Here is a 20367-nt window from a genome sequence, read left to right on the forward strand (position 1 = left end):
ACCGGAAGTACACATATTTCACAATAAAAGCGTGAACGGTGCCAGACAGTCCAGTGGCAAATAGTTGAGGTTTATGCTCAAAATTCTGACCCAATTTATCAGTTTTGTTTTTATTTGCAATATTTTTTTATTTTTTTTTATAGTTTTGGAGGTTTTGCCTTCAGCTGGAGAATTGTTTTTGTCTTTTGTTTTGTGGGTATCAACAGAGTCACACACATCAATTGACCTATTATACAAGTTGGGGAAAATTATGTATACATTTTTAGTTTAGTCCCAAACATGCTCTTACAAACAGTTTTTTCCACTCTAAAATGAAAAAGATAATTTTATTAATCTCTCTTATAATTATATTATTATTATTATTATTATTATTATATTATATTATATTATTATAATTATATATCTTATAATAATAATAATAATAATAATAATTATTATAATATTATAATATTATTATAATTATATATCTTATAATAATATCTTATAATAATAATAATAGTTATTATTATAATTATATATCTTATAATAATAATATATAATAATAATAATAATAGTTATTATTACAATTATAACAACAATAATATATATTAATTTAGCACCATCCATGCAAAAAATGTTGCACAATTTCTTAACATAAAGTATGGTGCCATTGTTTCAGCATGACCATTTCATATGTTAAGTTTGATCTGATATACTGACCTTTAGCCTATGGACCCTCAAATAAAAGCATTCATTCATCCATATCAGCGGTTTCATATTCATATGTAGTTTGGACTATCATTTCGAATGGCTATATCTAATTGCACTCAGATGTAGTCACAATGATATCTACATTTATTTTCTGTTTTGTTTCTCAGACTGGGTAATGAGCTTTTCTAATATTTTCCGTTTTATGTTCCTTTTTCAATTTTGTGTCAAAAAAGGCCGTCAGTCAGACTACCATATGTTTTTATTGTCTCCTGCGTGTGTATGTAAAAAATATTTTATTAATTAAAACTCTCAACATTAAAAATGAAAAGGTTATTACTTTGTGGTGCCGTTATGTCAGTATGAAAGCATTTTATGTTTCAAATGGTAATGTCAGACACACACACACACACACACACACACACACACACACACACACACACACACACACACACACACACACACACACACACACACACACACATGCACACACCACACAATGGCATAACATATTAAGATAAAGTGAGGTATCAATGTCATGTATTTTCCTCTGTACCAACAGAACAATAAAGAAACAGAAAGACAGTTGTCAGGATTAAAGTGATCAGTTTAATTTTATTGCAAAGAGCAACCTGCACATAAAAAGCATAACAAATGGCACATATTGTAAAAACAGCACAAAGAAGGCATAACTGTACACATACTCTTTATTTTTGAAATTCAGTTGTGTGTTCGTTACAGAGATCCCCGATGGCGAGAGGTGTCCCACCACAGATAACAGCAGCTCCACTGGAGCCCATAGTTGTTCCATATGGAGATGCTGTTACAGCTGGTGAGACCCACAGAAACAGCACAGCTGGCAGCGCGTGCTGACCATGAGAATGTGGTGGTGGAAATATATGGAGGTTATACCAAGTGTTTGAAAATACTATGAGGTGTAATTGTAAAAAACTTTTCCTTGCTCCTCTGGCCTTTGATTTGTGCATGTGTGTGTTTGTTATATGAGTGTGAATTGTTGAGGTCCAGAATCAAAGGGTTATTGTACACACAAGATGCCAACTATGTTTCAAATATAAGATTTCACAAACCTACACATTTGAACTACAGGCCACCAGTGTGATTAAAGTTTCACACATGAAATAATGCTGCCCTCTTCTGGTCGGGCCTCATGAAATCAAATCCTTTTACTGGATCTTTTATCTTAGCCCTCATGTGATAATACCACCCACACATAATAAAACGTTAGTAAAATATCATTCACCATAATCTCACATCTCTTGATCTTGGTTTTTACTGCTTCAAAGAAACATGTTACCCTTATGACACCAATAAAAATTAGGGTCATTCACTCAATGAAAGTGTGATTTGAGTCAGGAGGGAGACTTTAGACCATTAAAATTAATCTTTTACACACAGGCATTGATATGGCTTTGAATTGGAGTTGTAAACATGAGTGTAAAAATCATTTCCTTTTGTACACCACATCTCCTATAGTTTATCAGTATCTATCTTAACTTATCCCGACTAAGCATTGACCCTGAACCTTCTCCTTCTGTGAAAAACAGGGCCATAAAGCAATTTTAAGAGTAGAAGAAAGAGACCTTCATCCCTATTGTCTTCTTCGACTTTGCCCACCCGGCTATGGATATATATTTTACAACATAATTCCACTGTGAAAGTTTCATTTGTGCATTCAGAAAATCTATGTTGTGAATATCAGCACTCAAATTAACTATGATGAAGTACGGACAGAGAGTCTGATCTTGTCAGTACCGTGACAGGAAATCGAGTTTTAGAACATTTTAAACAAGGCTTTTGTGATGCACGGTTGACTCAACACTGAAACCCCTTTTGACAAGAGTCCAGTTAACTAATCTACAGAGATACTGTTCTATCCTGAAAGCGTCAAGGTTTCCCTCGACAACAGTTGTTATGGTTTCCCTTGAAAACAGTTGTTATGGTTAATGGACAGATATAACAAATAGACCCACTCTGTTATAGAAATGAAATGTGAAACGTTCTAAATATTTTAAGAATGAATGCATGTGTGTTGCCTGGCAACCTATATATTCCTCCAGGAAGCATTTGGAGTTTAATTCAATATTTACTCATTTTATAAATTTCCTCAACAACGATTTTGGATCTGTCTTTATAGCCATTTCACAAAATAAGACACCACTACTGTTCAAAAATGATCTTTGATTGACGTTTTACTGATCAAGGGAAATGAATGCACTTCCAGTGACAGGTTGCTCAAGTTGCTTGCAGAGTGGATGCACAGTTGATATCTAATCAATACAAAATGACATGATAGTTTGGTGTAAATGCTAAGCAGTACTGTTTTATATATGTCCCATAATGTGCTCCATCCAGTGATTTATATATGATGAAAAAAACAGTCTCTAAAATTCAAACTTTTCAGTTATATAGCCACATTCAAATATACATAAAAAGTTCATACTCACCAAGTCATAACTGCAAATGAAGCTTATTTCAGTCATTCATTCTGAGAGAAAAGACAGAAAAGTGGAAAACTAAAAAAGGGTAAGGAAAAGCAAACAAATAAATGGAGAGAAAACAGTTTGTGGGTGAGCTTTTGAAAGATGAGAGAAGACAGATAGAAGACAAGCAGGCTGAGGCAGAAGTCTGTCTCTAAGTAATGGCAGACTCGTCAATGAGGGCTGCTTAAGACTGCGTGGGGGAGAGAAAAAATTAATCATTACACTTACTGTAAATATGTAACAGACCCAACCTTCCCATAAAAGTCAGCAGATCGCATTATGTTTGAACACCCACAGACACAAGAGGATGGGACAAAAGCATATAAGGAGAGCAGCCAATAAGAGACACCATCAGGCCCTTAAGCTCTTCATATCAGCCTCCTCACCCTGAGGCCTCTTTATTCACTGTATTCGTTCCTGCCTCTGCGCTCATATTATCCAAAAACTACAGAGGGATCTAGTCTACCTCATCTGTAGCAGACGTAATTATAATGAATTGATTAAATAGATAAATGAAGAGACAATAAATCACAGCTGATGCACCCAAGAAACATAAGTCAAAGTTGGCTGCTTTTCTTTTTCTCTATAAAACAAAGAACATGTTGAGCTTGTTTTACATTGTTGATATCATTTAGACTAAAGTTCCATCGTAAATCTATAAAACGTCTATCCATAGCAGTGGTTTCATTTGAGTCGCCAGCTTCATTTCACCATTTTGCTATCAAATACCTGTATGTGCATGACGATTAAAATAATGTTTACCTTTTTGAATGTCATATATGTATATATATAACTGTTGAATAATGCACGTAGAGATCGATACAAGTGCACTGGACTTTGAAGAAGATGTTTCACATAAAGAGAATAATTATTAATATAATTGTTGTCACTTGCTTTCTCTTCTTTGTAAACTAACTTTTTCTTTTCCAGTAGCCTTCACCAACTAACTTTTATAATGATGAATTTGTAACATAATGAATAGAAAGGGTAGAAACCTACTCTTTTGACCCCTTCTCTTTACCTACCAGTCAAGCAGCTTGTGGGACACCCTTTCAGTTCTGATAATGTCCTGAGGTGGCTGCAATGATTTTTTCAGATCTAGGAACATTAGCAGACTAAATTACATTTATTTTTAAAGGCAATGTAGCAGCTATGGGAAGTGTTTGTTTTGCATATAATTCTATGGGCAATGTAATTCATATTATTTTATGGTGCTTTAGATCCTACTCTATATATCAGAAGCAAATATTGCATATTATACTTTACATTGTTGCACAGTTTCATCGGTTTTGCTACCCAACAGGAAATATAGCAGTTAAGATCTCAACAATCTACATAATTTAAAAACTGCTTACACATTCTTGCATTAATAATAATCCAAGAAATATATAATAATATACACTCAAACACAAAAAATAAATTTTGAATTCTGGATGTTTACTCTCTGCTACCTTTGGACTACTTTTAAAATAATCTGAGGACTTCTTTGACCACTGTCTTATTAAATGATTCTTAGTAATAGTTAATCCAAGAAACAGGTTTAAGATATTATTTTCACTAAGAATATCAATGACCATTGTCACATGTCATTATATATAGACAATGGTTGGTGTCAGATGGATCATTATGCTTGCTAATTTAAGGCCAATTATAAAAACATTTCTGAAATGGCCCCAGAGAGCATGAAAAGAATTGTCGCTTTTTTTCTCGCGCGGTTCAGTTTGACCTATGTGGGTTCCCGTACTGTTGAAGCGGTGTTGACTGATGTGTGAGGCGTGAGTAGCTAACTAACGTTGTCTTCATGTATATATTAGCTGATATTACCTCTATAGTAGAAACATTACACGTGTATGTACCTTTACGTGTTACTTACAAACAAACATTAACAGCTAAAGTGACGGAGAGCTTATGAGAGCTCCTGGTCGTTTTTAATCGAGCTAGCCAGCGAGGCTTCTCAGCTAGCTTCCGAACGTTAGCCACATTAATGCTAATGTAGCTCCACGGCACATGAACGACGAGTCATCAACTTGCATTTGGACATAGTGTTACACCACTGCTGTTAGCTGCTCACAAAGAGTAAGTCACAGTGAAATAAAACAGCACGTTTCTGCCAAACTTGAATCACTGGCTAAAGTCAACGAGCTCATCACTTCTCTTTAGCTCGGTCCTGTGTGAAGGAGCTGCATTGAGGTTACCATTGTATTCAGAATATATCACACAATGAGAGCAAAGGAGAAACTCAGCATGACGTCACAGTACTGGTTTAACGTGACCCTGCTCTCTATTTGTAGTTCTATAACCCTGCTCTCTATTTGTAGTTCTATCTTTCTATCTATTGTAACCATGTGTGTGTGTATACAATCTGTTCCAGGTCAATATGGCAGAGCTAACAACACTAGAGAGCCTGCTGGAAATGGGCTTTGAAAGAAACCGAGCGTGAGTGACACACAATCCCCCCCCAAAATACATCCTGGTTGATGTAGTTCCTAGACTTGAGACAACTTTCAAAGACGTGGAAGTAAAACTGTGTCACAGTAGAGTGAACCTGTCTGTCCTTGTATCTTGTTTTTTCAGAGAAAAGGCGGTGGCCCACACAGGCAACCAGGGAATAGAACAAGCCATGGACTGGTGAGCCTGTCACACACACACACACACACACACACACACACACACACACACACACACACACACACACACACAGAAATACACAAAAATGAACAGATTAGTGTTGTAAATACTGGATGGACACGGCCCTCTGTCATCACTAAAAGGCAAACTATATGTCTCTCTCTTAAAACCTACCCATGCTACTGATCCCCCATCAAATATTGAATATAGCGTTATTATCAAAGTAAGCAGCCCTCATCTTTCCCGCGTTTCGTTCTTTCCTCAGGTTAATGGAACATGAGAACGACCCGGACATCGATGAGCCCTATGTCCCGCCAGTGGGGAACGTCCTGGGAGGAGAAGCAGACAGCCAGTCCACCACAGAACAGCCGTCACTAGCAGACACTGCTGAAGGTCAGGGCAATGGAATAACGCCAGACGCCACCATTAATGCAAACAGTTTCTATATTATAGTTCTAAAAAAATATACAACAGGATACATATCGATATTCTGATAAAATGTGAAAGGATTTTATTCATATGGCCAACTTTAATAGTCACCGTCTATAAACAAAGTAAAAACTCCAAATTAGCTTTCGTAAATTAAGTGGGTGTCACTGTTAATTTACATTGAACATGGTATGATATCCGTTGATTAGTTATTGTTTTTTTTCTTCAGTTTTTACTTTCTCCTCTTAGTTTCATCAACTCCACCAAGGAGATTAGATTGGTTTCTGAACTTTGTTGGTTTCCCTGAGTATTTTGTGGTGGATGTTTTCTTTGTTCTCACAGAGGGTTTAAGGTTTGTGGTGCTATTTTCAATACCAAACAATATACATCTCTTTAACATGTGCATTTGTTTTTGGTTCAGGGACAGCAGTTGGAGACGGCAGCTACGACAATGATGACACAAGTGCAAGGATGCCAATTTCAGAGGAGGAGAAACTTGAGCAAGTTAGAAGGTCAGAGTGCACACTATTGATACAATCCCTCCAGCACTGTATGTCAAACTCACAGCTTCTTCTCCTTACATAACAAGGTTACTTTACTATCACTTGAAATATGAAAGGCAAATATCTGTGTGTCTGTTTTTTTCAGGCTAGAGGAGCTGATGCGGGTGAAGCAGGCGGAGAGGCGAGAGAGAGAGCGGGCAGAAGAGTTGGAGCGGGAGAAGCAGCGGAGGAAACATGGCCAAGAGCTGCAGCAGATTCGCCAAAAGCTGCAGGATGATGATATGAAAAAGCTCGCTGATCAGCGCAGGAAAGAGAAGATGGAGGACAAGATGGCCAGGTATGGTATTAATTATAAGTATATTTATACACAGTATAATTATCTTATATTTGCCCTGGGTAGTAATAACAATACTTTTCACGGAGCAAATTGTCATGTCTGACCAGGTATGAAATAATGCAGTACCTAAACATCCAAAGATGTGTCCACTCTGCATATTTTCCAAACATTTACTTGACTTCCCTCTGAAGAAAAGAATGGGGAAAGTTTTACAAAAAGTAAATTACTAAATACAATTTGATCTCTACCTCATTCTGTAATAATTGTTCAAAAAATAGTGGATGACAGTATAACAATGGAAACTAACAATGGCAGTTCATAAGATGCTACTACTACTAAAATGCAGCTACTTGGTTGAATGCCATTTTTCTCCTCCATGAAATGAGCAGTGGGCAGTAATAGAAGAATCAGGGAACGTTAGCAGGGACACCATCGGCACAGTAGAAGATAAGATACTCATAAGCTAAGACCAGGAAGGAGTGAAGAATTCACATGTAATGGAGCAGACATGTTACCTTTTAAGTCAGCAAACTCTACAACTGTAGTAATAAAACCTATTTGTTGTACCTTTCTCATTACTGTCGTTGTGTTGCTTGTCCTTATTCCCGCCAGGCAAAGGGTTAAAGACAAGATTGCACGAGACAGAGAGGAGAGAGCACAAAAGGTAAGCCAATCAATGATCATCGTTATTTGTCCAATTTCAATTTTCCTTTTTTGTCCTGTTTATCTCATATCTCTACTACCACTTCTATTGAAACCAATAACAACTTGATTTTTATTTTACCCGTTTAGTTTGGAGGCGTTGCACCCCCGAGCACCGCAGCATCGTCTCAACCTGCCCAGCCCACCCCCTCATCACCCACCAGTCATGGCCCTCCACCCACTAAGAAGGAGTATGATGAGTCCAGGATACAGGTACAGGATTAAGTCACAATAGTGTGACGCATGCACGGACACGCTTCTCTTCACACCACTGAAGAGCACACAAATAAATCTAACAGGAACACCGATCCATTTCAAAACAAAGCAGATAATCAAGAACCATCACTAGTTTTGACTTGCTTACAACATGAGACATTCATTTAATTATTTTCAAACATCTGTTTCTTATTTTATTGTTCCACATTTCTTTGGGCATGAAATGGTCAAATGTAGAGAATGCAAAATAACCAACTTACCAACTTTTCTGTCCTCTGCCTGCTGCTCCCGTGCTTCTCACTTCTCTACGGTTAAGGTGCGTCTGCTGGACGGCTCGACCATCACGGCAGTCTTTAAGGCCCAGGAGCCGCTGGCAGCAGTGCGCGTCTATGTGCAGGTGAACGGCAACACACCTGAGGGTCAAGACTTCACGCTGCTGTCACCCTACCCCCGTCACGTCTACACCGAACTGGACATGGAGAAGCCCCTCAAAGAACTGGGTGCGTTGAATATAGAGCACATTCGCTGTAATATACATTATTTAACTTGATTATCAGTGATTGTGGTTCAGTGTCTGTATGGACCTAAAGTTGACTCTTGCAGACTGTATCCGACCTTATTTTGTAACTTTCCTGTCCGTCTTTTTAGGTTTGGTGCCTTCAGCTGTGCTGGTGGTTGCCAAAAAGTGAGATCAGGAGGATCTGCTCTGTGAGCCTACCTCACCACTTCCACTGCATCAACACAAGAGACACCAGAAACGGAGTGAACCGGGAGCAGAGCCACCACCTCTTTAGTGTCACTCAACAAGTCAGCTAACTGAACGAAAGCAGAGAGATGTAGTTTGAGGCTGCGTTGAGATTGTTTCTATCTACTCTTAAGAAGTTTACAGCGATAAACGGTTTGATTAACTCTGCATGCCCTTTGCCATTCTGGGCTTGATATAGATTTTTTGGTTTGCAGTGAGATTGACAGTGAATTTTACTTAGTCAAGAACAAAGTGAAGATAGCTGGCTTCTGATGGATTCTGCTTCATGGTCTCAACAACACATTTATAAAGATGATTCAAAACTGAATTGTTTAATTTTAACCTGATCTTTACAAAGCAAAGTACCACACAGGACCTACGTGATTAAAGGGCCTTGAATTTAATCCGCACGATCTTCCTGATTTTGTGACATTTTACTTTGACAGTTTTTTATAAGTTAAAATATATTGATGACAGTTATGTATGCATTATCACCAAGAATCTACTTAAAATAAAGCTGACTTGGAAAATTATTATTGTGGACTGAACTTTCTTCATAATGTTCATTTGTTTAACCTTCCTTAAAATAAGTCTGTTGTCAAAGAATACCATGAAAAGACCAAAACCAACAATGAATAGATTCTGTACTCGGATATTATTTATCTTATTCAATTAGCCTCAGAATAGTCCCCACAAGTCCCAGCTGTTTTAGTAAATCATTTCACTTTCAAGAACTTAAACCCATTGTTGCACTTTTATTGTGGGCTAAAGAGAGACAGATAAACACATTGTTTTGTAGTCTTTTCATGGGATTTGTTGACGATAAGAAATCGATATCATCTTTAACTTTAAACAGATGTCATCTCCACATACAACTTCAGATAAGTGAAATAAACTGAACAAGGTTGTGATGTTTCGCAGCGAACATATTGAACTGAAATCTTGTCATAAATGACTTCTCCCAGCGTTTTGTGACATGGTTAGTTTCAGGCGTTTAATTGAACCATGCAGAACTAGAATAGGCCAAAGACCAACAAGCATTGGGGACACTTGAATTGAATAGAGCTGTCGTAGTAACAAATGAACTTTTCCTGCTATGACAAGTGAAAATGTCTTCTTTTATAAAGGCCTATAGATGTATTCAGCAAGCAGGTTTCAGATGATACAGTCTTTACTTTAATAGTCATATTATCAAACTAATGGACAAAAATATATATACATTTCTTCATCAGCAGAGTACTTGACCTACTTTAATATAAAAGCTAACGAGTAGAGCCTGTTCTTTCCTTCGTTTTCAGGCGATTGAGATGAAGATTACAGCCTCAAACCTGCTGGCTATGTAACTCTTAAAATTTCCACTGACATGACACGAGCGCTGATGTTCAGAATACTCTTTCCCACCTTTTTGGAAAAGCTGCTGTAGATATGAGAAGCAAAGTTTTTTTGTTTCACATTTAAGTAGTGCGACGGTTGAGTCTTCACCCTCATTATGGAAGTACAAGTAAACAGACACATGACACAAACAGTTCTGTTGTGACACTATAAAACACCTTTATATACATTAGAAAAAACAACAAATATCCTACTCTGGAATGGTACAAAATGTCAATCATACATCACCTGTGAAGTTGGATAAACTGGATGAGTTTAAAACAGGAGCGCAGGGCTTGCAAACAAATACAAAAATAGTTCTGATTAAAATGGAGAGACACTGATGCACTGAGAATAGGAGTAGTTTCCTCTCATCGTCTTTCCAACTGTCACTCAAGACTCAACACTGAAATGACACTACATGCTAAAAGAGCTCAAATCCTGACCCTTATTTAATCACATCCAGGACAGTGAGGTAACCCAGAGGAAGGACGGGGAGGAGAGGATGCTGGGATATTATTTTTAGCAGGTGGACCGGCAGGACTGGTTGGTTCAGTTTGTTCGGCTGAGAGTCATCCTGGGTCAAAACCATTTACTGTGGCTTTTTGGTGTCACAGTCACTGTCGCCCCCCTTTAGCTGGGAGGATAGTAGCCTTGGTTGTAGTTCCAGGTGTTCTGGTAGCCGTAACTGCCGTAGCTGCCGTACTGCGGTTGCTGGAAAACAATCACAACAAACAACAATAAGGATCGCCCGCTTGTCCGGGGAAAGGAAAATGCCAATTGTTTTTTCCAGAGCTGATGATTGTGTAGCTCAGGAGTGAGACATCTCACTTCCTTCTCATCTCTTTTGAGTTGCACAAGTGAAGCACCTATTGGGTACCCTCGAAAAAATTGTCGGAGAGTAAAGACAAACTGTGCTACTATACTATTCAGTATGCCAGAAAAAGATTTAGCATGTGACGAACATAGTATGTCAAATGCAGTATTCCAAAAATACCAGGATGTCCTACTGCATCTGGTTGCATTTAATTAATGCAAGTCTGGCTATTCTTACCCACAATCCACTGCACAGCAGATATATGAGCAAGAGGGTCAATGTGCAACGTGCAATGTTATGACAAAGTAGTATGTCCCAATTGTATGCCTATTGCATGCAACAGTATGTACTTTGTGAAGGCAGCTACAGTATGTAGTTAAGAGAAAAAAGTATGCGATTTGGAACTGAAGTGCTATTAATTGGGTGGTGTTAAAGGATGTGGGCAAAACTCTAGATTGATTTACTTAAATAAATATTAAATATGACAATGAAATATGGTCTTTGTTATAAAACAAAAAGTGTAAAACTTAGACTTAGGGAAGTGTATTTCTGGTCTGGCAAGTGAAAAAACAAATATTGACCATAGAAAAAGTTAGTAACACCTCTAACAGCACCTTTACCCTACGAGTCTGTGTTTCAAGGTTTTCAAGCCTGGATTTAGAAACTGCAATGGTTGGGGTATTCCTCAGACCAGCAGGCCGTTGGACCAAAAGCTACCTTCTCTTCGTTTAAACTTTGCCCTCGGCACCACTAGCAGTCCACTCCCCAGTGATCTAAGAAGTCTGGAAGGGTTACACTGCTTCGAGCATGTCAGTCATATATTTAGAGAGTAGAGATTTAAAAATAAGTAATTAGACTTTAAAATAAATTGTGTGGCTTACTGGCAGCCAATGCAGATTGAAGAACTGGGGTGTTGTGGGCTGTTCGTTTGGTTTTGGTACGAACTCTTGTGGCAGAATAACAATGAACAATTTCAGCCGTAGTTACACTATTTTTAGATGCATTATTTATATTCAGTATTTATGGGCTTTGGTTTTTTCTGCACCTCAATTAAACCCACAGTAATACAATAAAAACAACTCTCTTTAGGTCAGTCAACCCATATTTTGTTCCTTCACAGATTTCCCTTCACTTGTCCCTTTTTCAAGCCAAATTTTTTGTTCATTTACAGATTTACCCTAATAGTTGTTACATCCACAAATCAGCCGTCTGTGTTATAAACTCAATCTTACCTGGTACCAGCTGCCGTATCCCCCGTAGCCGGCCTGGGAGTTGGCATCGGCGCCCATCACAGGAGGAGGAGGGGTGGTGATGGGGACATGCGGCATGGTAGGTGTGACTTGTGCAGACACGGCAACAGCTGAGCCGTCGTCACTTTTGCTCAGCTTCTCCGAGTCCTCATCCCTAAAAAAAAAAAAAAAAGATTACTCATGATTCTCAATGCAGATCTTATTAACGCAGCCAAAAAAAGAAACTTGTGTGATTTCTTGGTTAAAATAACAAAAACATTGTGGATTAAGAATTTGAAAAGGACAGATTTGACAATTCGCAAACCTAAAACCAGTCAAACATGAAACAAAAGGAACAAACAAAATACAATTCATGACACTCTCACAATGTGATATTTTATGTTAAACATGACCAGCTGAAACTGCTAGTTAAATGTTTTGAATTTGACTGAAACTTACCCGTTCTCTGCTCCTCTCTTCGTTCCACCGAGCTCCTTCAGCAGCTTCTGATGCTCCTCATAGACCGACAGCACACTGCAGAGGACAAAGAGACAATGAAGAACTACAATCAGGTCCAAGAGGACAAATGATTTGTTTGGTACCATCAGGGTTTACAGAAGACTTGTGTCGAACTCTGACCTCTGGATAGAGTTGCTGTAGTCCTCTGCAAACTGCAGGCCTCTCTGTGAGAAGAGGATCTTGGTGTGTGGGGCGAGCGGAGCTGCCAGGGCTCTCGTCACACACTCCTGCACCGCCTCCGCTGAGGGGTCCCCCGAGACCTCCAGCTCCAACAGGTTCAGGTGCAGCTTATCGTTATCCTGAGAGATCACAGAGAGTAAGACTAAAAACTAGAATTACTTAAAAGAGGTGCAGTGTGTAGGTCAATCAGGGGAAGTTTCAGTCAGTTGCAATCTGCAACCTCACTGCTCGATGCTCTAATCCAACCAACTGAAACTTCCCCTGTGTGCCGAGCGTTTAGGAGAACTAAGGTGGTCGGCACAAAAACTAAAGGCCTTATCCAGGGCCAGTGTTTGGTTTGTCCGTTCTGGGCTACTGTAGAAACATGGCAGTTGTCTCCTTATGCAGATATAAACAGCTCATATGAAGAAAACAAAAAAACACAACAATTCTTAATTTCAGGTGATTATAAACCAAAGAAAACAATATTATATTCCATTTCTGCCAATAGATCCCCGTAAATGTTACATGCCGTTCCTTTAGGTACTAAGTTTTGGCTTTTGACTCCTGAAGGTTCGGGCATGAAGGTACTCATTCTCTGAAATGTTATGTTTAGTGTGCAATGTAGGAATAATAATAAAATCACATGAAACGTCCGTTCAATCATATGGGAGAGCGTATTTTCTTTTTTACATTATCAAATTACATGTTCAGTTATCAGAAGATGTTTAGTGATGTCAAGTCAGACTGTTAAAAACCTTTCATCAATAAGCTTTATGTTAAACATTGACTTTCTTTAACTTTTAGATTGAACAGCTGAGAGAAGATTGACAAAAAGCCGGAGTTATTGGATGAAATGTTTGTGGGTGCTAGTTTTCTCACCGGGCTTATCTCCAGCGCCTCCTGTAAAACTCTGCGGGCTCTGCTGGGGTTCCTGCCCAGCTTCAGCAGCAGACGAGCCAGCTTGATGGAATAAAAAGCGTGCAACGTGGGCTTCTCTTTGGATTCATCCACCGCCTCCCGCAGCAAGGCCTCCGATTGGTCCAGCTGGCCCGCTCGCCTCTCCAACGCTGCCCTGCGAAGACGGACCACCGCTAACCCGGGTAGCGTTTTCTCCAGAGCCTCCAGTATTCGCCGGGCTTCAGTTAAGTCACCTGATGGAAAAGATGAGGGAGTTTTCATGAGTGTGGTGATAAACAATGCAGATTAATTTTGCTAAAGTGTTGCAAAAGTTTGTCCGTTTGACCCCATTGGTCGCTTTCACACATGTCTTATTACAGTTCCTTTACTTTTACGTTTTACCTTGACCGACATTCACTGAATCTTTCATTGATAACATCACAAAGTATCTTTAAATGAATAGACCTGCATACTGGAAACGTTAAGGCCGACGTAGACATTTAACATTAAATAAAAAAAAAAAGAATAAAGCTGTGTTTGAACAGTTTGTTTGGACAGTGTGTTCATGTTTTGTCGTACCGTGCCTCTCCTCAAAGGTGGCCCACTGCATGTGGATGTTGGGTTTGTACGCCAGGTGGACCTCACAGGCTCGTTTGAAAATAGCCCGCGCCTCGTCCAAACTCTGCGACTCCAGGTACTGATTGTACTGAACGACACATACGAGAACATGTTACACGGAGATCTCGTGTATATGTTCAAACACATTGTTTCGCCAGTGTATGCCCTTTTGTGTGTTCTTTCACTAAATCTGACTCACACACAAACACACTTTTCTTCCTCACCCTGATCCAGAACTCCTCATACAGAGCGCATGCGATCAGGCAACGCTCAAAGAGGATGCGAACCCTGTAGTCGTCATGGGCAACCTCTGCATCCTCTGATTGTTCCTGAGGCTGGGCTGTGACCTCCGACTCCTCTGTGGCTGCCTGGTCCGGATCTAGAAGGAGAAAGGGCGTTAAAATTGAGGACCCTTTCGGTTGTTAACACAGATTTGTAGACCCGCTGAGACAGGTGACAGCCGACCTTGTTGGGGTTCTTGTGGGTCTCTGGTGTCCTTGTTCAGCTGAGCGATCTCCCAGTCCAGGTAGGAGTGCCAGGCCCGCAGCTGGAGGCGATCCAGTGGCTTGACATGGAAGTAAGGACGTTTGATCTACAGGCCGGAGGAAAAGAAATCAGCAAGTGATGAAATTGTGTAAACAGTTCAAGAAATATAAATAAATAGGGCAATAGAATATTTACCAAAATTCTAAATATTTTGCTGTAAAACTGCAAACAGTTAAAAAATGAATAAAAATACACTAATACTATTTATCTGTGAGCATTTCAGGATTCAGTTTTCAGAAAGAGCTGGATATTAAACTTGAATATGTTTTTGAAACCCATTAAAATGTTTCCATAGCACAAAGTATCTAACATTTGAGTTTGGCCTCTCTTACCAAATGAAGAAGGCTTTTGTAGAAAAAAGTGTTGTTACTTCTCAAAGTAAGGTATCAATAAATTACAGTTTTCTAATGAAACTAAAACTCAGGCATCAAACGTAGAAAACTGATAACTGTCTGGAAAATATGTTTGTTGTCAAACCTTGGTTTTGAGTTTCCAAAAAATAGTGAGGGAGGAAACTTCCCAAAAGATAGAAGAAATAATTCATGAAGAGAGCGGAGAAGAAAGAGAGCAAAGAAAAACTCACAGCGTCTTCATAGTGCCATCTCTTGCGGACTTCTCCCTCGTTGTCCTGGTACACTTTGTCCCTGCGAACCAGCACTTGTTCCCTAATCTTCTGCATCAATTCCTCCTAAACACAGAAAGAAAAAATATCATCTATTTGACCATGTCTTTGAGTTATGTCTCACTAGTATACACCTTTGAAACTTTCAACCTGAGTGTAAGGCAGTCACATGTTACTCACTGAGTCTGTGCCCTCAGGTGTGGCGGGCTCTTCCTCCCCTGGCGGCCGCTCCTCCTCATCCTCCTGAGCTTGTTCGGCACGCTCCGCCTTCTGACTCTGACGGCAGAACGTCCTCAGCTCCTCATACTCCTCCGAGGAAAGCACCTCTTTAGGCTCCTGGCTGTTCAGGTGTTCTTTGAACCTGGCGGAGGGCAGGAGGCAAAAAGATATTAATCAGAGGGGAAAAGAGTGAAAAGGGGAGAAAGAGAGAGGATGTGTTCAAGTAAGAGAAAAAAATTAAAATAATCACAATAGTATGTTGTACACTACACTATAGTACACGTGGCTCATGTGTGTGTGGTCTTACTTGTCATAGTGGGTGTTGTAGAGCTGGGTGGGGACTTTGAGGACTCTGTCTAGGACGCCTGCTGCTTTCTTCATGTTCCCCTGCTCCTTTTCCCACTCGACATAAAGATCCCAAAGCCTGTCTGAGTGGAAGTCCAGACCTGCTGCCACAACCGCTTCCTCAAACACACTGAGGATTGAGGTATGGAAAACAATTAAGACTACAGCTTTAACAAACAGCAACTCATTTGCTTTTTACTGATATTTTCTCATTCATTTCTTATTTGTGCACGTCAAACAGCATAAAACACAACAACAAAACATTAGTCTTAAATGAGAGTACCTGCGAATCCGCGTAGGCGACTCGGGGAGATTCATGTCCAGTGTTCCCAGCAGCAGATTGATGTAGTGGATCCACAAATCCACACTCAGAGGGATTGCCTTGAGGCCCTGAACACACACCTGACAACATCGAAACCAGTGAAAAACACGTTCTAAATAAACTGAAAATATTCATAATGGTGTGGGAAAGAACGAGCACAGAACTGTAAACCCTCTCTCCAGTTTTACCTCCTCTGCTTTGTTGTTGTACCCAGCACGGCGCTCCAGATCTGCAAATTTCTTCCAGTAGCCGTAGCAGAGTGGGTAACGAATGAGGAAAGCCTCTAGAGCTCTGCGTGACGCTGTGATGTGACTCTGGACATATGAGAGAAAATTGAAGTCCAAATGTCACTTGGGGCTCCAGCAAGGCTTCAGACCAAACATGTTTTGTGGTTTCATTGGGACACTAGAGGTCAATATTTTAAACACATATTTACTGACGGACAATATGATAGTTTTCTACATTTTTTTTATCTGAACCCTGTTGATTCTCCTCTGTCTCTCACATCAAAACAACAAACACACACCTCTTGCTCGCAATACTGCAGCAGGTCAGTCCAGCTGGTGAAGTCTTGAGGATTGTCGTGGGCGGCTTTCCACAGGCGCTCAAAGTCTGGGGGAAATTCTCCCTCCTCTTCTTCGGCAGGTGGGGGCATTGAGAAGGTAACAGGGTCAGGAGCTACGGGGGCCTCAGGGGCCACGACAGGACTGCCGTTCTCTTCTGACATCTCTGCCATTTCAGCCGGAGGCGATGCAGCAACCTCAGAGGCCTCCATGGCTGAAGAAGGAGTAGATCAGAGGGTAAAGAGTCAATCAATCTTTATTTACATGATTGAAGGGATTTTTTACAGGTGAACCCATCTTGTACGCCACTACTTTTTTACAATAACTATATTTTATTAAGCTATGGTGCTGAATTTGGCCCTTTGGCTGTAATCCCTACCTACCAAAGTTATTTCTAACAGAGACACAATCACAGCAAGCCATTTTACGAAATAGCTACAGCTATTTTCACTCAACGATAAATGAACTAAGTTAAGTTAGTTTGCTGTAAAGCTGTGTTTTCTCACTGCACGATAAAACACCTTTAACCCTGCTACACATTTCCTATCCATGCCTCTCAAATGTGTGGTGGCAACTGAAACGCAGACTCTCGAGTGCTTCTGACATCTAGCTTTTTTATTATATTATTTATTTATTTTAAATGGAGGTTGAAGACACTTATTGTGAAAAAATATATATTAACAGAAATATGCAATTAAACCCCCATAATAAAAAGACACTGGTCAAATAAATGTAATGTGGTTCATGAACTTTCCTCTGCTTCCTGGTTAGTTTCGTGTAAAAAAAAAAGAAAGAAAAAAAAAGGCCAACAGGTGATCCAACAATTGAACAAAATGTGAAAAACCCCACAAGCACATCCATCAATTAATACAAACTATTAATGAACCAATTAGAAAAAATAAGCAGATAGAAGATTAATACAAAAAAGGGTAGGGTCTAAATGCTTTTATTAAAACTAAATATAACAATATTACATTGACCAGTCAAACTAGTCATGCAGCTAAACTACCAGGCAAGACAAAAAACACTCAACAAAACAATCACAAGAAGTAATTTCCTGGTTTTATTCCTGTTACACCTGCAGATGTGGGTTTCATTCAGTAACACACAGTTCACACGGGTCTGACTACACTACAGGACTCACTCTGGGTCCTTTGGTGTGCTGTGGACATAACTCAACTAATAACTGATTAGTGAAGGCAAACCACTCCTGAAACCCTCGGTGATAAGAGGGTTAAAGCAGGAGAGCAGAGCCACAGTGCTGTCTCGTGCTGTGTGTGTAGTTACTTGAAACCACGTTAGCCTAGCCTAGCGTGTCATGCTTGTCAACAAGGCTCCAGTCCCATCGGACCTTTATTAAAAACACCTGCAGATGAAACCAAAGCTCGTTAATATGTGTGAAACGACAAACCGGTGAGTGGTACATTCATTAATATGGATCTAACTACCTGAGGTCTCCTCGAGCTCCCCGTTGCCGCTCATCTCCTCATAGCCTTCCGCCGCCATGATAGGAAACGTCTCAGTGACGTCACTCACCCGCGACAAGATTCTGACGAAAATAAATCAGCAGCCCAGAAAAAGAGTTGCATGTTATACAGTACCAGTGAAAAGTTTGGACACACCTTCTCATTCAACTGCTTTGAAGAATGTAAAATATAAAACATATTCTGGTTTGTTGAGCATTTGTTTGTTTACCACATAATTCCATATGTGTTCCTTCATAGTTTGGATGTCTTCAATATTAATCTACAATGTAGAAAAAATAAAAAATAAAGAAAAACCATTGAATGAGAAGGTGTGTCCAAACTTTTGACTGGTACTGTATGTTATAGTTACTTCTCCCTTTTACAGTTGATGTTGACTGCTTTACTTTTTTTCCCTCTCTTTTGTAATGTTTGATATTCTATATACAGAATATGTATAATGTATTGTAATACTTTAAACATGATCAATAAATAATCAACAACAACCCCTTGTTATTATATTGTGGATGTAGTAATACATTTGTAAAAGATGTATTCAAAATGAAAAGTACTTTCTTAGTTATTTTGTTCTTACATATTATTAAAACACAAATGTAGATTCCTATTATTTAGTCAACCTGACATGTTACTACCTAAGTACTCCTACCTACACAAGTGTGTACTTATAGGTACTTAGGTGCTCTTCAGTTTATAAAAGTTATATGTGTGTATACACCATTTCTGATTCCAACAATAAGGCAGGTTTTAAAACATAATTTGTCATACAAATAATTTGACAATTGGACATTGTCCATGTCTAATTGTGTATTATCTGTTTTCCTCTTGTTTGCTAGATAAAAGGCAAAAGTGAAAAAATGACTTAAATCCCTTAAAAACTATTTTCAGATTTCGGCAATTAACAAACTATGGGCGCACAGTAATACAGCCAATGTTTAAGAAGGCCTTGTGTTTAGCGATACAAATATGTCCTGATAAAATGGCACCTTGTGTGTGTGTTAGTCTGTGAAACCTCCCTCAGTCAGTGCAGCCATGTCTGACTGGCAGTGTGCTGGAAACTCGTTCTTAAGGAGATCAACTGATCTATTAATCCCAGACACTGCCTGATTAAGTTTAAAATAATTTACATTCTCCGCTAGTCAAAGACTTCACTTCATTAACTGTTACCTGAGATTTCACATTTTCAAATGTCTAGAAAATGCACTCCTACTGTACATAGAGATCAGTGTTTTTAAATTACTCTACGATGTATAACGTACTTATTTAACCAGACCCAGTATTTATAGTTTTTGGAATCTTAGAAATGATTTAATTCAATTTTAGCAGGACACACCAAAAACTCCTTCACTGCAGTTAAATGTGCCTAATGAAGTAATAATTACTCTGCGCTTCGACAGATTAGGTTTGTTGTTAGAGGACAGTTAAACAAAATTTGGCAGTTTCTTATCGATGATCGCCCCCAACATCCATTCTTGATGATCACATTATGGACTTTATATTGACCTTTCCACCAATTAATTTAATATCAGCAAAGCTGGCTAACATTAGTGTGTGGTGGGTGTCTTGTTTTATTGTTTCATGCTCAGGAAAAGTGAAAAATGAATCTTTTTGGTTTGATTTTCCCAACATACTGTAGGCCTTACATCTGCACATCGACAATGTCCAAAATCGATCTCTGAAACTAAACCTGCTTTAAAATAAATTTGCAAAATAGACCTAAACAAATATGAATACAATCCAGTCCTTTTAAAAAAAAAAAACTTAAATTTAAAATGTATTATATATTATAAATACTATGAACCTTCGCACATCCCCTTAAAAATATTGTTGCACATTCTTGCTTAGCTCTGTTTTCAACAATAACATTGTTTATACATTTAAATTTTAAAATAGTATTCATTAATATAA

General features: G+C 38.9%; 2 protein-coding genes across 3 annotated transcripts; one reads left to right on the forward strand and one right to left on the reverse strand.

The window, feature by feature from the left end:
• Positions 1 to 4877: 4877 nt before the first annotated feature.
• On the forward strand, positions 4878 to 9271 carry ubxn1 (UBX domain protein 1). 2 transcript variants are annotated; one of them, XM_054597665.1, is made up of 10 exons: positions 4878 to 4963; positions 5560 to 5624; positions 5763 to 5816; positions 6082 to 6209; positions 6667 to 6757; positions 6894 to 7085; positions 7698 to 7749; positions 7878 to 8000; positions 8320 to 8503; positions 8652 to 9271. In XM_054597665.1, the coding sequence occupies exons 2-10, from the start codon at positions 5566 to 5568 to the stop codon at positions 8690 to 8692; spliced, it is 924 nt and encodes a 307-aa protein (XP_054453640.1). In that variant the 5' UTR covers positions 4878 to 4963; positions 5560 to 5565; the 3' UTR covers positions 8693 to 9271. The 2 variants fall into 2 exon arrangements, with proteins under 2 accessions (XP_054453640.1, XP_054453641.1); XM_054597666.1 differs by lacking the exon at positions 4878 to 4963 and adding an exon at positions 4970 to 5264.
• A 247-nt stretch (positions 9272 to 9518) lies between these two features.
• Positions 9519 to 18522, reverse strand: si:ch211-114c17.1 (pre-mRNA-processing factor 39). The gene is made up of 15 exons (XM_054597505.1): positions 18427 to 18522; positions 16942 to 17192; positions 16604 to 16729; positions 16377 to 16495; positions 16056 to 16223; positions 15710 to 15890; positions 15491 to 15595; positions 14827 to 14953; positions 14586 to 14740; positions 14323 to 14449; positions 13726 to 13997; positions 12805 to 12983; positions 12625 to 12699; positions 12169 to 12340; positions 9519 to 10833 (listed from the first exon to the last, which is right to left on the reverse strand). Exons 1-15 carry the CDS (start codon positions 18482 to 18484, stop codon positions 10753 to 10755), a joined length of 2196 nt encoding a protein of 731 aa, XP_054453480.1. The 5' UTR covers positions 18485 to 18522; the 3' UTR covers positions 9519 to 10752.
• Positions 18523 to 20367: the final 1845 nt, after the last annotated feature.

Source organism: Anoplopoma fimbria, chromosome 4 (genome assembly GCF_027596085.1).
Source record: "Anoplopoma fimbria isolate UVic2021 breed Golden Eagle Sablefish chromosome 4, Afim_UVic_2022, whole genome shotgun sequence".
NCBI classification, from domain to species: Eukaryota; Metazoa; Chordata; class Actinopteri; order Perciformes; family Anoplopomatidae; genus Anoplopoma; species Anoplopoma fimbria.